Source organism: Drosophila sechellia, chromosome 3R (assembly GCF_004382195.2).
Source record: "Drosophila sechellia strain sech25 chromosome 3R, ASM438219v1, whole genome shotgun sequence".
Taxonomy (NCBI): Eukaryota; Metazoa; Arthropoda; class Insecta; order Diptera; family Drosophilidae; genus Drosophila; species Drosophila sechellia.
The window spans coordinates 25,672,986-25,698,748 of NC_045952.1; the positions used below are offsets into that span (position 1 = coordinate 25,672,986).

Below are 25,763 nucleotides of genomic sequence, written 5' to 3' on the forward strand. Positions count from 1 at the left end.
ACCAACAACCACCGAAACATTGGCGCAGCGCTTGCCCGCAAAAATAATACAGAAAAAAGCGCCAAAAATGCCGCTAAAATTTCGCTCGGCTGCTCGGCGGTTCGAAAAGGGCGGCTACCAAAGTCCAGGCCTTGGACAGTACTGTTCAATAACTAAATAAAACATTTGAGCCGCCGTACACTGAAAAAAATTGCATGGTTATCGTAGAATTTCAACCAATCATGATTGGTAACAACTAAAGCTGAAAAATCCACAATTGGGATTATAGTAATTTGTTGTATGCAATAATATTTTATCTTGAATTTGTTTCTTCGGAAAGCAAGTCCTCTAACCTTTGAAAACCTGTTGAATCTAAGGCAAAATGTGTTTTTTTCTGTGCATGGAGGAAAATAAGAGAACGAAAGGCAGCCACAATCAAGCGAAAATTCCTGGCATTTTCTGCTTCATTAACAACACACTCATACTCGAGAACCCGGCCATTTCGTTTTGTTCGAGCCAAGTTTACCGCTGACGAAATTTACGCACGTTGTGGTAAAAAAAAAAAAAAACTCCAGCCACCTCTGCAGTATCTGTTTTTGAATCCACTGCTTCGGGCCTTGATCATCCGCTGAGCTTAGTTTTGTGTGTTTCGGCCGGCTCTTTTTGGTATTTTAATTAGAAACCGAACAACGCAAAATGCATTGCTCGCTGCTCGCTGGTCGATTTCGATTTCGATTTCTTTCCTCCTGGCCTTCTGATCTGTTTCGCCGGCTTCTCCATTTGTGTCCCGATCCTGTCCTCTGATTCGACCCGTTGTAGTTCCCAACTTGCATTTGGTTTTCACATTCAATTAGCGCATATTTCAAATGCGATCGCCGCAATCCCAGCCGAACATATTTCTGTTCGATCCAGACGAGTCCAAATGACAGGAAACGATGCTGATGGAAAAAAGAGTCCACAAGTCCGGAGCTGCCTTATATCATAAGATGGACCTCTAAAGGTCTTATTGCCATTTCCTCCATATATAATATGGAATTCTAGCTTATGATTAAGCCACTCCGGCCTTCGAAAAGTATTAGAGCCATCCATTTGTATGTCTTTTTCTATCTTTATTGATATTACTTTATTGCGTCTAGATCAAAATTAATATAATAAATAAATATTACTACACAGATAGGTATATAATACAGTACAAAATCGTTTGAATCTTACCCGGTTACACAGCTACCTAACTACGAGCATAAAACTATATTATTGCGTACAATTGCAAACAACTTTTAAAGTCTAACGCGTTGCGGCTGGTTCTTAGCTTAATACTACTTAATACTACTATACTAACAATCTAACTATAGACAAAATACAATAACGGTAACTGCTAATTTACAGTATTTACAGCTTATACACAATATAGAGCGCGACGATCCTAAATGAGAACTATATACATACAGCTTGTGCTAGCCAAGGAGTAGATTTCTTTTTATATATATCATTACCTTTAAATGGATGTAAATGCGCGCCTGGGTTACACTAAATATCACACTGTGTAGGATGTTGCTTAGCGAAGAGAAGAGTTCGGAATTACACTATCTAACTTAAATATTTGGGGCTTCCACATCGACATGGCACTGCGGAAAACGCCTGCCTAACTGAACTTTTAAGCTTAATCCACAAAAAAAAAGTTATTCTTATAGAGAACTGGTTTAGTATTAAGATAAGATCAGGTATACAAATAAATTGGCCCAACCCGTGGCCATGAAACGCTTGATTAACTAGCCAATTTATTTGTGTACCTCATTTTTGTCTGAGAGACCTGGATTTAGAACTCTACGTTTTCAACACCTCGGTATCCTTAACAATATCCTAGTTTTAATTACGCTACTAATGCACTTGGAAATAGCGCCCGTGCTGTGGCAATTGGAACTTTGAGCTGGATGTGGGCGGCTGGTTGGTTTCTTGATTGGTTGGTTGGTGAGATCACGGCTAAACCATCACAGTGGTGGCAAGGACATCGGAGCCCTCATCGCCCGAGGAGGGTGGCATGGACTTGCAGTTGATCGACCGCTTGCCAAAGTCCTTCCGCGGACTGTCCAGCGAGCCCACCGTGTTCTTCCGCATGTCCGAGTTCTGGGTCTTGTGCAGCAGAATCTGTGAGCTCCGCTTGTGTGCCTGCTTCAAGCCCGTACTGGAGTCCAGCTCACGCTCGAAATCGCATGGCGGGAATAGTGGCTGCGATCTGTGCAAGGCGGAACTACTAGCCGCCGAGGCAGCTAGTTCCGGAGCGGGATTGAGGCTTAGTTCCATGCCGGTGGCCGCTCTCAGGGAGCTGGTGCTGCCCTTCAGCGGATTCGTATACCTTCGCAGATTCTCCTCGTTCTGCAAATTATTGGACTTTTCCTCCTCGTGCCGCAGTGCATCCAGCGAGGGAGTTAAGTTCATTCCCGAACTGGTCCGATAAGCCAGACGCTGTTTCCAGTACAGACTGATGAACACCGAGAATCCCACCAGGACTATAAAGACACCGCAAAGCACTCCTATCAGCAGACTGTGACCCGATCCATCGGCCACGCGGGCCGTTTCCAGCTTGACCTCCACAATGGAGGTGAGGGCAGCCAATTTGGCATGCTGCAGCTCCAGTTCCTTGCGACGCTGGTTGCCAGTTAACTGCCTGGAGCTGAGGAGTTCACCCAGCAGACCCACCGCCACTGGCAACTGGGGATCATTTAATTTACTGGAGGACTAAAAGTACAAAGAATAAGCAAAAAGGTGTTTTGATTAGATATATACGCTTATGAAAATTAAAATAAAATACAGAAACCATTTGAAGAACTGTACAGATAACTTACCACAGTTAGTTCAACGGTATCATTGGTGCCCGTTTTTAGATCGCAGAGCACCATAAGCATACCCGGATCCTGGCCAAAAGTACTCGCCGGCTTCTTGATCAACTGGGCAGCCAGCAGCACCCTCACCAGGGAGCAGAGACCCTCCACCGAAGCTCCCTTGCCCACTCGCTCCAGGGCCAAAAGGATGGTGAGTCGGGCGCAGTTCTCATTGACCACGGCCTGATTGGGCCAGCAGCTGGATTTGGCTGGCAGTCGGGGTGGAGCAACCCGACGCGATGGTTCCAGTGCCCGGCAATCTCCACGAACACTACAAGGCGATGACAGGCAGGTCTCACTCAGTGCCGGAACGCACACCTCGTGCTGTTTGCAAACACCGGACAGATTCGATGACTTTGAGAGCGGATCCACCTTATAGCAATTGGGCAATCCACACCAGAGATTCGTGCACCGAGAGGTGCCGTTTTCGCAGACACACGCATTGCAGTTCTCATCGTCTTCTGTTCTTCCGGTTAGAGCAATATCCAGCCAGTTTTGGCTTCGGTTGAGTGCAGTATACGGAGAGATAGTGTTGCTTGCGTTCTGGCAGGCGGACTTGGGATCGGAGAGCACTAAAATGACATATAAAATAGTATTATTAGCTTCTTATTCAACACTCAAATTATATTTAAGTCCCTAAATATTTATAAAAGTTAAAAAGTAGAAGCCAACTTACAAATTTCACACCGCAATCCGTGCCTTCCTGGTGGGCAGATACAGCTGTATCCACCGATTCCGTCGATGCAGGTGGCACCGCCTTGGCAAGGCTGTGGCGAGCACTCGTTCACGTTGATGCGGCAGTCAGGACCGGAGAATCCCTGAGCGCAGACGCAGCGGAACCAGCCCGCTCCAGACTCGCATGTTCCGCCATTGTGGCAAGGCTGCCCGCGACACTGGTCAATAGCCTCGGCGCAAAACAGACCAGTCCAACCTGGCGCACAGCGGCAATGCGGCTGCAGAGCCTTGTCCGGAGCTCCAGGCATGCAGGTACCGCCATTCTGGCACTGACCGGCATAGCAACCTGTAGCGCGCTCCGAGCAGCGTTTACCTACAGGGGAAAATATAAATTAAAAAAATTAGATTTCGAATTTGTGCAATTGGTTATGGTTGCTCAGAAACAAAAGACTTAGGCAACGAACTTATTGCGAATTGTCAAAACTTGTTACCCAACTAAACCAAAAACCAATTCTTTATATTTGTTTAGCATAAATATACTTCCCAGAAACGAAAGACTTAAACAACAAACTCATTGCGAGTGTGGGAGCATAAATCCATAGAAAGAGGATTGCCATGACCGTTGGCTTGGCTTGAACTAATCGAAAAGTAAAAGTGTGCCGACATAGATCGATGTGACTCTGACTGTATCTGTATCTGTATCTAAACTGTGGCCAAATCTATTTTCATTTTCTGTATCTGTGTCTGTGACAAAAAAGCGAAACGCGTGAAATATGCAAATCGCAAATTAAAAACAAACATAAATCATGGCAAAGGTTTGGCCTAGCCGCGGTGGGCCCCCCCAGGAGTTTTTGGGTGCCACATGTGGCAAATACATTCGCCGGCTACAAAGACTGCGACTAAAGCACAAATAGTTTTTTTTTATTTTTTAAAGCTTCGCGGCTCAGCCACATTCGCTTCAATTTGAGGCCGTAATGACTGCCGACTTTCAATGTTCAAATAAATGCGACCGACCCGATCGTGTGTGTGAGAGCGTAGCGCTCTTAACTTAACGTGGCCAACACTCGTCTCGCGCCCATTTAAAGCCCCCAAGCGTTGATAATGCGCCAGTCCGTCAGGCAGTCGGCATACAGCAGGTTTTTATGCCCTCTCGGCAGGAGTAGTAAAAACTACTCGGTCAGGTTGTTAATTTTAATCGTATGGTCTAAAAACACTACTTGTAAATTGAGTTTGGCATAATCAAAAGAAATAATTGTTAAGAAAATGTGTGTTAATTATTTTGAATATGTTTTATATCTATGGAGTTTTTCCCCCATTTATTCATTTAATTTCGATTGATTGCTTCGATATTCCTTCACCACTTTCACTGACCCCCACTTAATGCGGCCTGTCCCTAGGGTATTTTGCCAGCGGCTTAGCACCACTTTTGCAGTCTGCACTTGTTGCAACGCTTTGACGTTCACTTTGGCGGTATTTGGCCGCTTAAAGCGCACCCGACTCAACCCGGCTCAGTTCGCCTCAGTTCAGTTCAGTTCAGTTGAGCCGAGCTCATCGCAAACTGGCCGACTCATCCCAAATCATCTCATTCCGTCGCGACTCACCTGTCCAGCCCGACATGCACTCGCATGTAAAGTCGCCGTCGCCGTCAAGGCAAATTCCCCCATTTCGACAAGGATTCGGCGAGCATTCGTTGAGATCTGCGGAAAGTTAATGAGTTTGCCGTCTCTGTGCATCGGTGGGTTGTGCATCGGGATTACTCACTGTGCTCGCAGAAGGTGCCGGTGTGGCCCACATGGCATTTGCAGAAGGTGCCCACGTCGCTCATCTCGCAGCTGCCGTGTCCGCTGCAGGGCAATCCGCTTGGCTTGGCCATCTTCCTCGTCGTTGTCGCCGTTGTGGTGGTTGTCGTCGTCGTTGTCGCTGACGTCGCTAGGCTGACATTGGCGAAGCAGCCCTCTGTTGGATTGGGGGACATGATTAGGCTTATTAACGCAGGGTTACACTCGGAAAAATATATGAAGATGTACTCAATTTTATATGTCTATGTAATATAAAAGTCCTCCAAGACTTCCTTTTAAAGAACAATTTTGGATTTTGTATACACACATATTTTTCAAGTGCATGGCCGTGGCAGATCTCGTCTCTCGGAAGACGACAAAAAGCTGGCAATCTGCGATTGATGAGCTTAATGATGTCTTCATCGGGGCGAGATCGGTTCCCATGGCCTCTTGGCGGTCTGTGCTATTTTTACTCACCGTTGCAGGGCGGCTGGGAGCAGAGAGGACGCAGTTGCTCGCAGTGCTTTCCGGCGCGATCCGGAGGACAGTGGCAGTAGTATCCTTCGGGCGTGTTGAGGCAGTGGCCCTCTAGACATGGCGACGGTGTGCAGTTCTCCTTGGCCTCCTCGCACAGAGATCCCGAGTAGCCCAGTGGACAAATGCAATTGAATTTGCCCACCATGTCCACACATTCACCACCGTTTCGGCACGGGGAAGTGGCGCACTCGTCGATGTCTGTCTCGCAATCGCGACCCGTAAATCCAGCGGCACAGGCGCACCTATAGTCGTTAACCAGATCGATGCAGGAGGCTCCATTCCGGCACTGACCCACACAGTCATCCAGATTCTCGGCACAGGTGACTCCGCCCCAGCCCTCCTTGCAGATGCAGGCAAAGGAACCAGGCTGATTGCGACACTCCTTGGCATTGATGCAGGGTCCGATGGCCATGGATGTGGATGCCACCGCACTGGTCAGAGCGGCCAGAAGAGCAGTACTGCTCAGATTACTCCCAATGATCGCGGTGGCTGTGGTGGTCAGCAATGCGTTCGCAGCGATTCCGGCGGAATGCGGCGCTTCGCACTCGTTCACATCCACCTGACAGACATCGCCATGCCACTCCGGCGGACATTCGCATCGAAAGCCACCGATTAGATCGATGCAAGTGCCACCATGCTCGCAGGGACCCCCGGCGCACTCGTCGATATCTGGAAAGGAATGAGGGGAAATTCAAGCAGATTGTTTAAGTGCCATCAAGAGATAAAGTGCAAGCACTGTGGGAAAATACTTCCCAATATCACATTAAATTGAATATATATTTGAATGAATATTTTAATAATTTCTAGAATAGTTTTAGAAATTTCATGATCTTTCTGATTTTAAAACATGTCGTGGCTGTAAACTAAGAACCAGTTGTTTATTATTTTCCATTTCGACACTAGCCCTTTTTTTCTCTCCGTGAATGTGTTGATTTTGCTGCTGAGCTCTCGAGCGGCAGAAGCTTGAGCAGGTGGCTCTTAGCCCGAGCTCAAGTCATTGAACTGACTTGCGGATGGGCATGGGTATGGGAGCTTGAACCTGCGTGCCTGGCTTATCGGTTGCCTGAAATCTTCAGGAGAGGAGGCTTCCTTCTCAAACCCCTTTTTTTATTTCCTTCAGCAGCACGCAACTCATTTGTTTGTATTATGGAGGGTCTGATAAGAGGGGCACCCCAAAAATAATGTTCTGACCCTTCGCTGGCCATTAGGCCACAAATAAGGTCAGATTGCAGATCAGCAGCAGTTAAGACAACTTTTGACTCAATTAAGCTATATGAAATACTACTTATAAGTTTCCCACGAAGTACAGAAAATATTTACGACTAAATACCTGATTGATACTTTCATATCACGGACTTTAAGCCACTTTAAGTGACAATAATACTGCAATCAAACCATTAATATGTCAGTAAAGTCAAGCTCTTGCCAACAATTGAAGGCCCTTAATTGGCATGCCAAAATGGCCAGTACAGATGTAAATCCTTCAACGCCGCCGACTCATTCGTTTTGGGAATGGCAACTCAATTAGCTTACGTCTTATTGCATTGGCCAGCAAATAGTTTCTGGTGAATGTGTCGGTCGTGCTCCAATTGGAATGCAAAACCGAAGCGAACCAAAAATTTGCCGGACCACCGTGGCAACAACAATCATAATAAACCCATACCCAAACCCAAACCGAAACCTAAAGCCAAAGCAAAAGCCAAAGCCGGCAACAATAACTGGCTGTGCGTGCTACGTTTCATTTCATTCCATTTCATTTCACTTCATTTTATTTCGCTACAGTCAAATGCGTGTGTGCTCAATTGCATGATCGAGCGGCAACATTGCCGCACAACAGCAACATCAGCGGCAACAGCCACTACCAACTAACTTGGCCAACTGGCCGGACAAAGAGCCCCACATTCGGCTGAGCTGTGGCTAATCGCGTGCTGTGGAATAAAAAACTCAAAACTCACTTATTTCGCATGTCGGTCCCGTCCATCCGGCTGCGCAGTCGCAAGTGAAGTCGGGGGCCAGTTGCTGCTGCAGCTGCAGCGAACCTAGGGACACCAATGCCGAGGAGCTGCTGCCATTCAGCGCCTGCCCCTCCGGCCGCAGGTGATCCAGGCTGCGCATCGAGCTGCTGCGTCTTACCGGCCTGCCCATGTTGCTCCTGCCATGTGATGTGCGATACACTTGGACCTGAGTTCGGTTACTCGTCTGCAAAGATAGCCAGATACACTCTTAAAATAGGTTCTATAAGATACATAGATAGATTGCTGGTAAATAAAGCACACGGAACTGCGAGTTTATCAAATGGTATAATACGGATAGAAGATGAAGGGGAACATATCTTCAATAATTGCCTAAAGAAGATTGGATTCTTTATCCCATTCAAAAACTTTTCTTCATTTAAGGTAATCTTGATTTCTATAGATAGTTATAGCACTAGTTTCTTCGAGTGTCTTGTAGATAAGTGCTGATTGTGGGGCCTCATCCATAGCGTATTAAATTAGTTTATGGCACTGCGAAGAAGTGCATAAATCTGCGACTTACCTTGAGTGTGCATGTGCCGCCGTTGCGGCATGGCCTGGTGGCACATGGGTGCTCCACGATCTCGCACTGCTCGCCCGAGAGGCCCTCGGCGCATGTGCAGCGGTATTTGTCCGGAGCGGTATTCTCGCAGGTGCCGCCGTGCTTGCAGGGTTCATGGGTGCCGCAGAAATTTAAGTCTGTTCGATGCGTAAAGCGAAACTATGAAATATGTATCACGGCATAATGGGGCATGGATATTATCGATGATACCCCATACCCCATTCCCACTTCAAGATTCGCATTCGGAGTGGTAATTGCCAGGTTACTTACCTTGATCGCACAATATGCCACCCCAGTTGGTGTCGCACACGCATTTCCAGGCGCTGCCGTTGCAGGAACCATGTTTGCAGCCGGGATAGACCATGCACTCGTTGCACAATGGACCCCGCCAGCCGGGTCTGCATCTGTGGATTAAATCGAAGTTTTGATGAGTCTCTGCGTCTGCTTTCTCTGATTGGTAAATGGAGCATAGAGGACCCTAGCCCATGGGGTTAGCTCAAAGTTGAAGGATTCAGCAGCTTGGGAAAAGAGGTTCCTCCATAAATATACCAAGCTCTGATTGCAAAATGGGGCATCGCAGACCTTGGCCGAAAGGTGATCTTCATTGGATGGGGCACAAATGAGAGTGTTCGGATTTGCATCTTGGGAAAATCCAAGATGAGTCAGATTCGCAAGCGTAACTTTGATTTCAAAATGGGGTGTGGAAGATCCCAGCTAAAAGGTGAGCTTATTGCATGGAAACATGAGATGGCATCCAGATTTTATCTGCAGCTGGGAAACTTTTTTATGTTTCCCCATTTGAAAAGTAGTTAGTAAAGCACCTGTCTTAGTTTAAGCTCTTCTAATTATTGTATATTGCAAAATAATAATAGCCATTTATATGGCAGGCCTAAGCCATTGGGTTTCGAAGGTTATCTGCATCTTGGGAAAACATTCACCCATTATTCATTCGACAATTTGGGCTCCGGTGTTTCTTTACATTTCAATTTGGCCTGGGAACGCATTTGCCTCTGGCCAACCACCGAATTGGGTCACTCTGAACTTTGGCCTTGATGCATCAAATGCTAAAGTGGCAGTGCAGCCAGTCGGCCACTTTGGCCACTCCGGCAACTACCATAGCCGTTCCTGCTCCAGCTCGGGGCGAAAACTGCGATTTTATCGCTGCAACACGCCAAAGTGCAGCGGGATCAAAGTTAGCCAGCCGGGGCCATCGACTATTGAGCCTTAGAGGCATCGAGGTATCGAGTTATCGCCCGGCGAGGTGCTAACTCTACAAGCTCCGGGCATCACGTCATGCTCGGCGATAGTCGACATCGCCGTTCGATGTCGGTAATTTATGATTTCATTAAAACGGCAGCCTCTTGTTATCTGGCTGCGAATCGGCGGCTCTGGTTCCACCGGCCTTCCCGGCCAGCAAATCGCAAATCGCAAATGGGCCAGCAACGTGCAAACAGCAAAAGTAATTTTTCTTCTGGCTTATAATTGTTGCGGCGCAGCGGAAATCTGCTGACTTTTGATGTTTTCTAGGCCACACTAATTATTGCTATTTAAAACCAGGACGGGAGGAGGTGCCCGGAGCGGACTGGATGGCAGAGGATGCCTGACAGAGCATCATGATGCAGTCGAGAAATGCAATCATGGCCGCCGGCTCACGTATTCTGTGTTACGCTGCAGCATTATCAACGGCAACAACCACTGTTGCCGCTGCAGCTGCAACAGCAACTAATGCAGCAGCAACTATTGCCGCTGCAACTGCAACAGGAACAACCGAGGCACAAAAGTTTTTTCGTGCTGCTGCGGTCTTGGGACTTGCAACTGCACTGCGAGAAATTGGCTGTATGAGCAAAAGTTTAACGTTCTATATTTAAATATTAAAAGTTTGAAGCTTAATACTTATCGATCAAGATATATTAAGATCCTAAAGTTAAACTGTTACTATATTCATTAGTTTCCAAATGATTTCATTTGTTTTACAGTACATTTTCTGTCGAAGCTCCTTGCTGCGCCAGTCGCTCCATGTTGCCAACGTCTAAGCATGACCGCTACAAAGAGGCGGCCTGCAAATTCTAACCAAGAAAGCGGAGCAGGGGGAGAAGGAGCAGTTCCTGGCCAGATCAACGCTTGGCCATCGTGCGGGCGTTTGATTAGCCTGCTCTTTGGCCGCGAATCGCATTGGTACTGGCACTTGATTGCAGATTATATGGCTGGTTACAACTTTATAGCACTCGGGTTATCTCCCAAATGGGCAGTTACCGAGTGCGAACAATTTAATAAGGAATGCGGATTGATTGGAAATGAACCGATTGCATCAGTTTCAGCTCTTTTCCCATTACATTTTAGTGGCAGTTATGGGAACAATTCAATTCGTGTTGGTAGCGGTTTTTTAGCATAAAACCAAAAAGTTTATGTTCATAACCTTATGAATTCTCATTCAATTTCATTTTTAAAACCATTTATGAGCTGCATTTTACTTGCACAATTATGGCAAATTCAAATTATACATGAAAACAAAAATTAAAATTTGTTGTATTTTTTGAAATTTTGACGATGTTACCCCTTACCAAAAAGTGAAAAATTAAAAAAAAAATTTTTTTTAATTTTTTAAAAGTTTAAATGCAAATTGTTTAGTATTCAAAATAGTGTTAAAAATATTCGTATCTTTTTGATTTATCATTATTTTTGGAAGAGTTATGAGCTCAGGACTACCGTACTATACCGTTTTTTGGTTAAATTTTGAGTAAATTTCAATTAATTTAATTTCTGAAACCATTTCTAAGCTGCTTTTGACTTATATAAACTTTGTACATTCAAACTTTGAACGATATAGAAAATATATTTTTTAACGTTTTTTTGAAAATTTGATGATTTATAAAAATGTCAAAATACGAAAAAAAAAATTTTACCCCATTTCAAAAAAGTTTGAACACACATCGTTTGGGCATCAAAATAGCATTCCAAAAATGTATACCACTTGCATTTACTTTTTGATTTGGCTGAGATATGAGCTTAGGAATTTCAGAAATATGCAGTTTTTTAATATTACTCTGTTAAAAGAGAAAAGGCACTTAAACATGCACATAGTCGTACAAATAACTATAATAAAACTCCGTGATGTCTCCCATCATTGACTTGACCATCGACTGATTGGCATTTTCCTGAGAGAAACGCTGCCAACTATTTCACACATTTAGCAAAGAAAAAAAGTGGCACTGAATAAAAAAAATGGAGTAGTAAAAAGCTCCCCATGTGAGCTAAAGAACCCATTTCTTTGCCACCGATCTCGCGCAAAAAGAAACCACTCTTGGCCATTATCATAACTGTGGCCTGTACTGGCTGTCGATTTTGAGCCAGCCGAGTGGTGGCGACTCGGTGGCCAGGGCCATTAAGGCGGCCCCAAAGTTTAGTGGCCACATGCAAAAAGTGTCATAATCACATCGTTAAGTGGGGTGGCAGGGGTTCGTAATTACAAAGGTCTGCCATCTACGCTCCACTGTTTGATATGAAGTGTGGAAAAAAACAGGTTGGTTCATAAGCTACTTACTCGCATTCCCCCGGACGATCGCACTTGCCGTGGACGGGGTCGCAGCCCGCCTTGCAGATGGCCTCCTCGCAGTTGACGCCCTGCCAGCCATTCAGGCAGAGCTTCTGACCCTCGGAGCCGCAGGCGTAGTGACCGAACTGATCGTCCCGCGGACGGCAGAAGGTCGTGCAGGTCGTGTTGTAGTAGGTAACGGCGCATTGCACCCGGACACGGTAGGTGATCCGCGCGTTCCGCCCGATGTGGTCCAGCGTCTTCCACTCCGGCGACGGCAGTATCACGCCCGAGTATGATGTTTCCTCAATTAACCTCTCCGCATCTGCATTTCATTTCATTTCGTTCGGTTGTGGAGTTGGGTGTTTTTCGGGTCAGGATTCCGATGGGCGGCGAGCGCGGCATGACAATTGTTGTGGTGGTTGTCATCGGATTCGGATTGGGATTCGTTGTTGGTGGCATCAACGTTGGCGTTCCGGTGGAGCAGGAGCATGGCGGAGATGGAATGGGATGTGGGCAGGAGAATTTGAGAATTTAGTTAGTTGTTGGCACCATTTCGGGCGCTTAAGGATGCACTCAGAGAAACAATAGGGCAAAACTTGGCAAACTTGCTAAAATCAATTTAGTAAGTACTAATGTAAATTTACATGAGTTTCTCTGAGTGTTTTCCCCTGCGTCGTAGCTTGCTAATTAAGCCAAATGCCTGGCTGGCGAACAATAACGAGCCGCGTGCAACAAGCAACATGCAACTAGCAACTTGCAGCTTGCAACACGGGGCTGTGGTAACGAGCACAAGTCTCCAATTGCCACCGCACTTACCTGGATAGGATGTGTTGTACATATCCAACGCCTGCAGTATCAGCGTAAACGACTTCTGTAATTGAACGTGAAGAGAGAAGGAAAGGTGGCATTTAGTTTGGAGTCTCTTCAAGTTTGACTCTGCGCTGACGCTAATGGACAGTTTAATCTCAGGCTGCCCGCCATGCAAATGAAGACAACAAAAAACAAAAAAACAGAAAACAAACAGCAAACCAAACGAGCAGACGAACAAAGCGATCAGACAACAAACAAAGCGAGCCAAAGCAAAACTAAACACTTTAATTTCACGCAGGAGAAGCGGACTTTCTAAACAGACTTCAGTTTGGCCATGTCCATGTCGCTGTCCATGGCACTGCAATTGGCCAAAACCAAATGCGAAAAAGCAACGCATACACAATTCTCTTCGATTTTAAGATTTCTTTGCAATTCATACACTCTCCGAGAAAGTTTTTTTAATTTTAAAAAGAAAGAAAGGACTTTACTAGTAAATTCCTTCCTCAAAAATAATAATGTGAATGTAGAAACTAGAAAACCTTGCAAAATTACTATTACTATCCTAGAGCATCCACCATTTCGACCTTAAAAATCAAGAGTTTTCTCTGATTTTTTCCAACTCCTATGCATGGGCCCATAAAAATTGAAGATCCGATGTTTCTCTTTTTTTTGTAATTTGCGAGCTGTAGAAGATTTCTCGTTGGGCAGAAAGCAATTAAACGTCGACGATGTCTGGATGCCGCCGCTGGATGCCAGGAAATATTCCCATATTCCGGTGTAATTGCCCTGGCGACGCGACACTAAATCAGTCCAAAGCAGACATTGGCTAATTGCAGACGGATCAACATCAGCGACAACAACTTGACACACTTTGCAAATCCATCCATCCATAAACTGACCACCCTGCTATAAAATTTCCGAGCTCCATTCAATTTCCACGCGCTGCCATATCGCTGTCACTTAAGTTATGTTCCGGGCTCGAGCTAAAATCATGATCCGTCTGGATATACGGATATATGTATAAATGGCCAGCGGAAGTGTATCAATTGAAAATGGCGATGCGTTTGGTTTTGGATTTCATAAAATACAAGATACGAGCCAATGGGAGGAAGTTCCTAACTACATGAATGCAAATGGAGGCGGATTGGGCGAATAAGATTGATTTAATCAGGAAAATTAGTTTCTCTTTTACGAAAAACAAAGAAATCAAGTAGCTTTCAGTGAGACAATTCTGAATTGGCCACCGACATGTTTACACAATGTGAAGAATCTTGTCTTTTGGCCAAAGCACATTCAGCAATGAAAGCGATGGGTTAACAAAAGTGTTTCATCTTGAGCAAAGTGAGTTTTGTGCGGGTAGCAAAATGGATCAAAAGCCCACAGTTTATTTGGGCAGTCATTCATTGATCTTGAGCAAAAAGTGGAACAGGCACCACAAATACCACTCGAGATCGCTCAATGGCCGCGCACGCGCACTCCAGATCTTCAGGTCTGTGGAACTCGGAAAATATTGTCAAGTGAAATTTGGCTCTGTTCGGCAGTTCGAATGCTTCAGGTGGTGGTTGGTGGCTGGGTTTCTTGGTTGGTTGGGAGAGGGTCCCTTGGTGAAGTCGGTGTTTGACAGTTACATCGAAGGCCCGCCGATGTTATATGTTATGATGTGTGCTCTTGAGGCCGGGCTCAAGTATTTCCTAAGTCATGTTTATGAGTCTTAACATGCCATTCACTCAATCAGCAGCCGGAGAAGAAGTCATTCAATAAAAAGTGGGACAATCGCGACCATATCGGCGGCGCTTTTTTCTCGATTTTTGTCTTTCGGTTTTTGAAGATTTTCATGAGTTTGTGAAAGGCTTCTTGAGGGTGCCTGGCAACCAGACAAACTGACTAACTGACTGACTGTCTGCAGGCGAATATTACGCTGGAATGGTATGCAGAATTCATCGCGTATTCGTTCGCCTTCTGGGCACCCAGTCACAGTTTCGAGACACTCACATGTGAATCGCGGAGCCAAGGAACCGAGGAGCTTGGGGAACTGGGCGAAAGAGCACTGGCAAAGGCACAAGATTAAAGCGAAACCAAAGCGAAGCGTAACGTATCGCCATCGCCATCGGCCGAGCGACAAGCGCGACAAGGTAATGTTCCCACGAAACAGGTTGTCCGCACTTCAGGCCACGACTTTGCTGCTCTCGGGGAGGCGAGGAGGGGGCCGGGACTGGTGGAGGCACAGAACACAGGCGAGCCAGACGAAAGCCCCAAGCCCCAAGCCGCAAGTCCCAGCCCAAGACTAAGACCAAGCCAAGACCCAACCAAGACCAAGACCAAGACCAAGACCCGGCTCTGACGCATGCCTGCTCCCCCGGCACACCGCACTGCAGCCCATCCACAGTGGAACCTGCCTAATGTAAACGACGGCGCATGCGCATGCCGACGTCGACGTCGATGTTCTGCTGCACTCGAAAAATAATTAAATTAATTTGCTGTTCAATTACACAAATTCCTGCGATTTGAGCCCATATATTATTGAAAAATTTCATTTAAAAGTAGGTTTAATAGTGTAATCAAAAGTGAGTTTATGGTTTGTTGAGCAGGATTCATTTATGTTCTTTTATGGCTTGCACAAGAAATACACCTTATTAACTGGAATGCAATTGTGAACTGTCATAAAATCTTAAAAATATTTAATGAGAAATTTGTAATAGAAATGGAAAACCTCCACGTCTTTGAATTTCATTTAAATGAATAGAACGTTTGTGTGCAAGTGCTGCAAGCCGTCTTATTAGTTTGGACACCGATTTGGCCAAGGCGTGTAATTGTTAAACAAGGTGGCTTTGAACAGCACCCAAAACAGCAGCAAACAACCGTCAGAACAACAGCGGTACATAACAACGAAAAATAAAAAGAGCAAGAGCAAAACTTTAATTCAATTCTGCGACTACACCCAGTCAGGTTACATTTTTACCTTAGCCGAGTTAAAAGAACTCAGCTGGCCACGTTTATTTTATGTTTTATTTTCTCGGTCCGAGTGGTTCTTTTTTTTACCATTTTATTCCCTCCCAGTTTGGCAGTCATAAGCCCGCATTATGCTCACTTAATTAACCGAAAGCCGCTTAGGAGCTGCCCGGCAAAGAAGTATAACATGGAACATGAAACACAATTTTTAAATGCTTTTTTTTCGGCTACCGCCGACAGAATCTCCGCAGACCAAGATGACGATGGGCTGGCCAAGGGTCTTAACTCCAAAGTGAGCTGGTCGAGACGCGATGAGTAAGCCGCTTTTGGTGCTAGCCTTGGAATTTTCACGCCCCATGATTCTGGTGCAGCCCACGCTGGAATTTTTGGCCACAGGAAGTAGCGCAGAGAATCTGCTCGCTGTGGAAACCCCACATAGACTATGCCCCCTCGCTTAGTTTCTCGTTTTTCTGCTGCTTTTCATAAATACATATTCTTATCAATCCGGCACGAGCTCGGCTCATTTACATTTCTGTTGCCGGCTAGACCTTATCGCCCATGGAGCGTTCAGTTCAGCTTGGCTGCTCTCCAGGCGGAACCGAGCTATCTTAAGTCGAAAAAAACAATAACGAAAGCTGCCCACAAAGTGAGAGGAGAGCTCGTGCCGAAAGCGTGCGTCTTGGTTGCAAAGGGGTAACATGGATCGGAGTATATATAGTATTTATGGGAACTGCACTTACCGTCCAACGAAACGTAAAGGGCAGCACAATGGCTCCCACACCCGGATCGCTGAGCACAAAGCTGGAGCCACCCAGTATCTTGGTGGTGGCGTTGCCGAACGAACAGCCCGTGGATATGCTGGCACCCTGCTCCGTAGTCTGGTACTCCTTCAGGCACAGCCGGAATGCCGTCGTGCATGGCGAGCAGCCTGAAATTAGAATTCCAGCACGGGTTATCATCACTCTCGCAAATATATATATTTTATATACTATGGAAATGCAGACTTTGTTGCCTGGGAGATTGCATAATTGCCCGGCATCGTTGAATACAAGATAGAATATATATATTACTACAGAACCAAAAATATGCAGAGTGCAAATTCAGCTGATAGGCTAAAGAGCCTTGACCTTCTATTTCGGGTAAGCCAGATAAGAAATATCGGAGAGCTCAAGAATTCAGATGGAATCCAGAATTTGCATAATGTTTTATGTTTATATATTTAAAAGTGTGATAAGTTTAATGGGACAATTGAAAAGTTCGAGGGCCTAACTTTCTTAGACAAGCTAAAGGCGATGAAAAATCTTGCTTTTAATAAACTCGAAGATGGACTTACCTATCGTCTTGGTGGCTCTAAGTTCCGCTGGCATGCCGCAGCAATAGCCGTTGAGTAGATGGCTGTTGGTATTTGAGATTTCTAATATTTCCAGCTCGAAGTTACCAGCTGCGGATATCTGTGGTAGAGAACATGGGCAAAATTAACCAAAAAACGCAGAGTATAATGAAAACAAGCGTCGAGTTCCCAAATCGATTCAAATCAATCATGACCCATAACGAAGACACCCCCAAAAAAGAGTGAATCCCAATCGAATAGTACCCTCCCCTCTGAGCCAATCCTCCCTGCCCAGCTTACATTCCAAATCGAATAATATGCTCAACACTTTATGCATCTGATCCCAGCTCTCGTTCGCCGGTTGTAAAAGCTAATAAGCCACCTAGGGCGCTCTGATTGGGCTGCGGTAGAGGTTTTAATTAAAAACAAAAATAGATGGATCGATACAAGAGTGGAAAATCAGGAATGTCCGATGAGCATACCTCGTAAAAGTGGTAGGCAAATGAAAGGAGCCCGATAAATCTGGCAGCAAATGAAACACGAAAATAATGAGAAATATTTTCCCCACAAAGCGGCTTAACTGTTCGGTTTGGCTCACTTAATCAAACGAGATATCCAGCAGTTTGTATAATTTATAATGGCTTTGTGCTCCAACTGGAATCTGTGGGCCCGGAGTGGCCACAAATCAGGCGGCCATCGATAGAAGCTTTTGCCATAAAATTAATAACACATTAGATCGCCGATCGGCGATCTCTCGCACTCGAACGCTTCTGACAAATGGCACATAAAGTTTAACTATTCTTCGGCCAATCGCTTATCATAATTTAGCCAGGAGGTAAGCAGCCTCCTGCATCTGGAAGCCGCATCTTGACCATCAACTTTGTAGTTTAGGGTTCATTACCGGCCGGCGGATGGGTTCTGCTTCGCGGAAAATATGCTAATGAAAACTTGGGACTCCTGCTTTTATGGTTTCATATTTCAGTGAATTTATTGTCATGGTCTTTGGTAGCTGGCAGTGTTGATAAGTTTATTAGAAATAAATTGCAATTTAGCCGGGCCTCTTGGCTAACGGCATCCACCAGTTTCGAGTCACCTGCAGCTGCAGATGGAGCCTCAAAAAGCAGAAAAAATAAAGGCCGACAAAAAACGAAACTCCAGCTCAAAGCCACATGCATTGTTGATCATGCCATAGATCAATCAAATGCAATCCCCTCCGAACCCCTCGTCTTTCAACGTTTTGGCTTGAGTTCGGTTTCTCTTGGCGTTTTTTCGAGATTTCCTTTTGTTTGGGCCCCAAACTCGAAGACTCCAGTGCAACCGGGTCCTCCTCAAACTGATTGGATTCTTGGCCGTCCATGATCGAGAGATGCCAAATGGAACCGGTTCTGGCTGCTTACTATTTATTTATCACTTTTCCTCGGGCCGTGCTCCTCATTCATGAAGCAGGTGCACCGCTAATATTCCGGACAAACTTTGACGTAATCAATTCGATTAGATAAACCACCAGAAATGCTTAAGGAATTAGTGCCGAGGCGCCACATGTAAACTGGTGGAATATGGGAGCGCTTAATGAATCCGACACACGATGTTTAATGTGAAATTAAATTTTAATTAAGCCTGCTGTAAACAGGGAAGCAAAACGAATCTTGGCCATAAAGCCAACTGCAGCTCGTCAACGTGGGAGCTCGATTTCGCCAACTCACATCTGATTTTGGGCTTTTTATGCATATTTCGCAGTCAGTTTAATACGCAGCTTATGATCAATAAATGTCAGCTCAAATGAGAGAGATCCTCTGCGGCTTTTCGGCTTTTTAGCCTTTTCCCAACTTGGCATCCCAACTTGGCCGAGTAACTGGGTTAATTTCAACTGACATGGGACCATGTGAACTGAGGCGATATGATCGCGGATTCGCTTGACCAGTTGACTGGCTGGTTTTCCCTGGAAGTTGCCCATAAATCGTCGCTACAAAATATTTAACTTTTATTTACTTCATTAACAACTAAATAGTTGCAGTGGGACCGAGGTGGATCTTTGCTGCCGGCGACTTTTATCGCCTCGCTTACCCTAAATCAATGCAATCCCCTCTACCGAGTAGATAAATGTGTGTAATCAATTTGATTGCCCCACGGTCGGCCACATCCCGGTATGCTCTTCTCGGGGAATGGGACTGGGACTCGGACTGGGACTCGCATGCTCCTCGGATTCTAATGTCTGGCTCTCGAGATCTCTGGCGTATTAATCAAATTGTTGTTAAGACCCCTCCTTGCCCAGCCCCGTTCCTCCAAAACTACCTATAACTTTCCGGCCAACGATTAATTTTTATGTATTTCTGAACCGTTGGCTGCCGTTGGCTCTCCGACTCTTTGCCTTTTTAATTGCCGCTCGGGGCATCTCCGCTGGCATCTCAATACATGTTTAGGCACTTTGTGTAACACTTTATGACGGCTACACCCCGAAAACCACCTAGCTCCTCCGATTCTCGACTACCGTTGCCATGTGGGAACCATTTCGTAGAGATGGTTCTCGTAGATAGAACTGCCCACTAATCTGACGGATCACTTTTCGAGGGGTCCTCCTCCATGCGATCGTATTAAACTCAGAATTCTTAACCAGATGCTTTTTTTTAAACTCGAAAATGACTTTATTTAAATGCCAGTTTAATGGTTAAAACTTGGGGAATATTTTGACTAAGTGCAGGTATCAAAATGCTGGTAGATTTGTTGATATTTTAAAAGGTAATGGATACATTAATTTAAAAGGAAAATGAATCCTCTATTTCACTCTCAGCATTTTCAATCTTATTAAATTACGTAAGGCTGTAAATGATTTCTGTTTGTTTATGCGTTCTAAGAATCTTGTTTATTGACATATGCTTGATTTACTGCTCTGAGAAAATTCCAGCGTAAGAGCTCTCATTAAAGACAGCTCTTCGGGATGCGAAGTTGATAAATCACTCAAAAAATAAACCCCAAAATCATCATTATTTACGTCCCCCATTAAAACTTTGCCCTCAGCCATTGCCAATTCGCATGGGTGAATCAACTTTGGCTGTTTTCTTTTGGCCTTTTTGCTAAAAGACACTACACCCGCATGTATTTGGATCTGGGGCTTTTTGGGATTATTGCTTTGGGGATTCGATCGTTTATGCATGTTGGCTGCTTTGCTTACCTTATGGACTAACAGTATTAAAATTAAAGCAATTAAGTTGCAGGCAGACTTTAATGATCGACAATCGCGGATCGTCGATGGCAGGGTCGCGATTTTGGGTGCCCGATGCCTCGGACGCTGCCTTTTTGTCGCCGTCTTCTTGGACATTCCCAGGCTGTCTGGTGATTCTATTGTTGACTCCGACGACGACAACGACGTAGACGTTGCTGGTTTTCGCCGAAAATGTTTCCTAAACATTTTGTACATTCTGGGGGCGTTTGCGAGCGTGATGCTAGTTGGCGATCTAGATGGACTTTGTTTCGGATTCACTCTGGATTGGCACCACACAAATGTAAATTCGCTGGGCAGCCTTAATTAGCCCATGTATGCAGATTTTGGTGCCTTTGTTTGTTTCTAAGTTGACACACTACACTTGCTCTGGATAGCTGAATAACTGGTCGTACTCTGGATGCTGTATCATTTTCTCCACTTTGCCTTCGTTTTGTTTGGTTTTGCTTGGATAATGTTGTTATCACACACAATTATTATTTATTATTTATATGGACCTTAGTATGTGCTTCTCTCGTTTTTGTTTTGTTCACACTTGACACTTCCACTTGATAGGCGCTGATGTTTTGTAGATCTTTAGCTGTAACAATTGTCGAACGAATTGGAATTGAAACAAGCTGCGCGAAATCTATTTCACTGTGCATCATCAACGCTAATTGACACGCAGAGGCTGCTGCTGCCGCTGCCGCTGCAGTTGCAGTTGCAGTAGCAGTAGCGGCAACCGCAGCAAGCCGCAACAAGTGCCACCAGCCACCGCAGCAACATTTACTTTTGCCAGACCGCAAAAAAGCGGCAACGTGCAGCAAATGCAAATGCAATTCAATTTATGTTAATTTAACGCTGTTACTGCCGCTGCTGCTGCTGATGCGGCTGCTGCAGATGCTGCTGCTGCAACTATGGAGCCGTGTCTTTGGCCACAAACAATTTGCATCTTGTGCGCATATTAATTTACAGAAATTTTTACTCTTGCTCACATTACTCATTCTTCCTGCCCTCTGCCTCTGCCATTCCGGCCATCCTATCCATCCTCCCATGGCCTTTGGCCCCCCATCCCGCCCCGGTTCCTCCTGCTCGGGTGTTAATTGTCCATTTAATTAAGTAATTTGCTTGGGGCCTCCTCCCGGCTTTGGCACGGAACGGAAGTCGTTGACTTTGAATCGAAACCCAGATGCTGCTGCTCTTGCTCATGCTGCTGCTGCTGCTGCCGCTGATGTGGATGTTGCTGCTGCTGCTGCAGGGCATGACCGGAAGTGGCTTTTGCAAGTGGATGATGCAGCTACCTCCCCTTAATACCGCCTAATACCCCTGATTTCACTCTTCTCTCTTGGCACTTTGCAAAACGGCGAATTAACTACTGGCGGCCTCAAAACTTTATTGTACCCTGTATCTTTTTCTAGTAACTACTGGATATACTCTGATTTATCAAATAATTGTGCAAGCAGATCCCCGTCTTGAACATAATGATCTGAATAAGCTTTGGACCGTGCTAGATCCGTAATTCGTTGCATATGGTAAATCATTGAGCAGTGAATCGAGCATTTTCCGCGCTCTCTCGATCAGGGGCTTTCCCATGCTCGTACCACCCATTCAGAACCACACTGATTTCACAATCTCTCTTTTCTCCAGCTGCACGGAAGAAAACTACAGCTTCATCTATACTAAAAGTTCTTTAACTTCCTAATAAAAGGCTTATAACAGATTCCCAGATTCTTTAAATTTAGAAACAAAATTCCGATTTAAGCATCGCTTTTAGAAAGTCAAATACTTTCAATAGGTAGTTTGAGAATCCCCCTTATTAAGTTCTAGTAGAAATTTCTCTATGTGCGCCCATTATTATTATTATTTGTATTATCTGCGTGCATTATGAACTAGTCGGCTGTTTTCATTCTTTCTCTCTTTCACTTGGCATGTTTCAATTCCGCTTCGTGTGTTTGTGTCCCTGTTTTTTGCCTGTGTGCGTTATCAATGGAGCACACTGTGGCCAGCGATTCCCCCGGAATGGGGCACTCGTTTTCGCATATTCACATTGTTTGCACTTTTACTTTTCGCCTTTGATTAAACACAATTTTGACGGCATTGTATTTTGATATATTAGTGTATTGTATTTAATTGAAAGGTATTTCCGTTTTCCTTGGCTCACACGATCTGGGCTCAGGAATTAATCACACACTCTATGGAAACACACACATAGCAAAATGTCGGCTGATTGTCGATCTTTCGATTTGCTTTTCTTCCACCGAGCATTTGTAGTTGATTGCTCTTCATCATTTGTTGTAATCAGCAAGCAATTTAATTCGATTGCGGCACATTAAACACTTTCACAATTGTTATATGGCTGATGGTCGGTGGCGTTCAGTTTGGGTACACAATAATCCAATTCGAGGAGGGGTTTTACCGTTGACAGAAAAGGGGCTCATCACCGCTCGAAGCACGGCGCTCGACTAAACGCGTTAACCGAATCCTGCGGCATTTCCAGCCCTCGAGCAGCATCCATTCACGGGGCGGAGCAAGTCACGCGAGAGTGCTGCGGTTTTCGGTGGTGGTAAAGGTGGTGAGGTGATGGTGGTGGTGGTGGTCTGCAGTCTTAAGAGAACTGTGGCTCGGTCTGAACCACCGAAACCGCTTTCAAAATAAACTGGCGACGACTTCCGCTGAGTGCTACGTGCGCTTCAGGCTTCGACTAACGACTGATTGCCTCTGGGCACAAGTTGCCGTCGATCCCGAGAGCTTAACTCGCAGCGTTTCTCTCTGTGCTTCTCTTTGGAGAAAACCAGTTTGCTCTTCGAGCCGTGCTCTTTAGGCAGCCGCTGATTGGTCGTACGACTGTATATAGCCCCGGGGCCCGGAATCTGAATCGGAATCGGCAGTTAATGGAGTTGCTGCCGCTTCGGCTGCTGCACGCATGCGCGCCCGAGGCTCCCGGCTGCCGTTTTTTACGATTCCAACTTAATTATGCCAATAAGTGCATTCTGGGGCTGTGTGTGCTTGTGTGTGTGTGTGCTCCAGATCTAGTAGCTCCAAGGGACTGGCAATTAACACCTAATATGAAGGAACGCTCCCACAATCTTTAACGGCTGGGAACCAAATCGAAAGATACTAGCCCGGCCAATTATTAACCACACAGACAGAGCGGCGACTTCCATCCAATTATCTGTTCGCCAAAAGTGTATAAATCAAATTTAAATGCAACTGGCCTATCAGTGCAGCCAAAACAAAAGACTTAAGCAACAAACTTGGCAATTACATGCGGCCAACAAGACAGGCGGCAGCATCTTTGTTGTTGCTGCTGCCTGCCTTACTGTTGTTGTTAGCGGCTCATATTTCTTGAGGCGCATATCTAAATATCGAATCATGTTGCTGATTTTCCATTGTCTGCCCACCACAGCAACAACAGCAGCAGCAACAACTGCTGCTGCCTCAACAACTGCAACAACACATAGTAAATCTCATTGTGCCGTTGTGACATGACTCTTGTTCGACAATAGATAAAACAAATTGACTTGGTGTGTGCCCAAAATGTCTTCTCTAGCCGTCTTCCCTGGCCATTTGGGTCTCCATCCTCCTCTATTTGGTGGGCGTACTGGGCAGCGGTCTCCCAGCTCCTTTGTCATCTTTTCTCGCTTAAAAAAAGAAGAAAAAAAACAGAAGAAATGAAGAAAAACTGCACTACAATGCCCATTATCAGCTTACATATCTGCGACAAGAGACCCCAGAGCGGCAATTGTACGGGCCACCGCGACGGCAAAGGCAAAGGCAACTGCCAGCGGCAACGGCAACGGCTTCGTTGTCCAAATATGTTGCAAGTTGGTGTTATTCTTCACACGGCATCATAAATTTCACGTATAATTGACGCTTTCAGTTATATCAAAATTGGCTAAAAGGCGACGACCAGCTTTGCGTTGGTGGCCAGCAGACTACAGCCTTCAGCCATCAGCCTCCAGAGACTTCGAGCTGGTGCTGGTGCTCCCCAGAGATATTATTTTTGCTCACTGTGGCTTACATTGTTTTCGTTTTGATTTCAACTAATAACAGACAACGACTTACAGGTGTCTTTGTGCGCGTCTCTCATAATTTGGGGGCACTCTGTGTTGGCGGCCTGTTGGACACTTGTTCGTGTTTGATGGCATTTCTTTGTAGGGATTAGCTTTCGTTTTCTGGCCAAGTGTTTTTGGTTTTTTTTTTGGGTTTTACTGTCACATGTAACAGCTGCAAAAGTGGACCAGGGCGGTGGCATAAATCCATAAAATCAAACATATTGAGTAATCAAAATGTTAAACCCACCCTCTCGACCAAGGTTCACCCCCTCAAACCACAAACCGTCGTTGGGCGAGTTCATTAAACAAACAGGCAAATATGTTGGCAATTTCAACCAGTTGGTTTTACACCACTCAACATTTTATGACAGATTTTTCAAGTGTTTTTTCCGCCTCCTCGTTTTTCTTTTTTAATTTTTCACTCCTCCTGCTGCCGATGTGGTGGCTGTTTGCGGTTAGTGGTTTCTGGTGGATTAGTGGTCGCCACATAGAGGCCGCCCTTAGTCCGGAGAATCATTGCCTTAGGTTAGTTGTTTACGAAGGCTTTTATTGGCACAGTGCCGGGTCAGGAGATTTATGGGCCATATTTTTAGCGTAAAGTTACGGACACTTGAGAGAATACTCAAGCCGAAGAATTGGGAAAAGAATGGGAATTGGAACTGTGTTCAAAGGGGGCAGCACTTTTCCCGAAAACCATTGCGGTATTTACTTTAAAGATCTGAGAGTGTTAGCTAATAGCATTTCACACTCTTTAGCTAAATGGTGTAGAAACTACAAATTCTATACAAAAGAGGGGTCGCTGAACTGAACGAAAATAATCTGATCTTATTAATTTAAATGGTTATTGCACTGAGAAGCTTGTGTAAAACTAAGGGTTGCAGCCCATTCTGCCTTTAAATAGTGTTATCTTGACTAAATGAAATACCATCATTAAAAGTTATAGATCTTAAGCTAAGTTAGGATAATATAACTTTTCAAAATCAGAATAGAAATAAAATTTGGTTTCTAATAGAATCCAATACGCTTTAACTTTTATTAATGTTAATACTTCACTATTAATTAATTATTAATTAACTATATATATATAGTTTAACTACGGACTATATCAAAATGATATTATTGCTCTACTTTTTAGCAATATTATGTGGTTGGAACAACCAATATTAGGGGCTTGTAACCCATCCTTGTGCCCTTCGGCAGCTTAACGAACTTCCACTTTCCAGTTGTATTAATGAACAGATTATTCATGACGCACCATCCATCAATGTGACCACCTGACCTGAGCACGCAATTTGTACCACCTTACCCGAAATCAAAATCAAGGCACTTGTGAACCTCACACATGTTCTCCCAAATAGGGGTAAAATGCTAGAGGTACGCCTCATTTAACCCAAAATCCACCCCTAGGCGCTACCAAAACAAAATCCAATTGCAAAATCAGTAAGGCAAACAGGCTGCGAACGCAT

At 45.0% G+C, this 25,763-nt stretch overlaps 1 protein-coding gene across 1 annotated transcript; it reads right to left on the reverse strand.

Annotated features, from left to right (window-relative positions):
- Positions 1-1,067: 1,067 nt before the first annotated feature.
- Positions 1,068-22,932, reverse strand: LOC6617149 (protein serrate). Its single transcript, XM_002041440.2, has 15 exons — positions 22,659-22,932; positions 20,216-20,843; positions 17,050-17,167; positions 16,457-16,644; positions 12,774-12,828; positions 11,964-12,279; positions 8,693-8,826; positions 8,384-8,559; positions 7,804-8,047; positions 5,789-6,517; positions 5,295-5,489; positions 5,135-5,230; positions 3,535-3,906; positions 2,823-3,430; positions 1,068-2,715 (listed from the first exon to the last, which is right to left on the reverse strand). The coding sequence occupies exons 2-15, from the start codon at positions 20,459-20,461 to the stop codon at positions 1,960-1,962; spliced, it is 4,233 nt and encodes a 1,410-aa protein (XP_002041476.1). The 5' UTR covers positions 20,462-20,843; positions 22,659-22,932; the 3' UTR covers positions 1,068-1,959.
- Between the last annotated feature and the right edge of the window lie 2,831 nt (positions 22,933-25,763).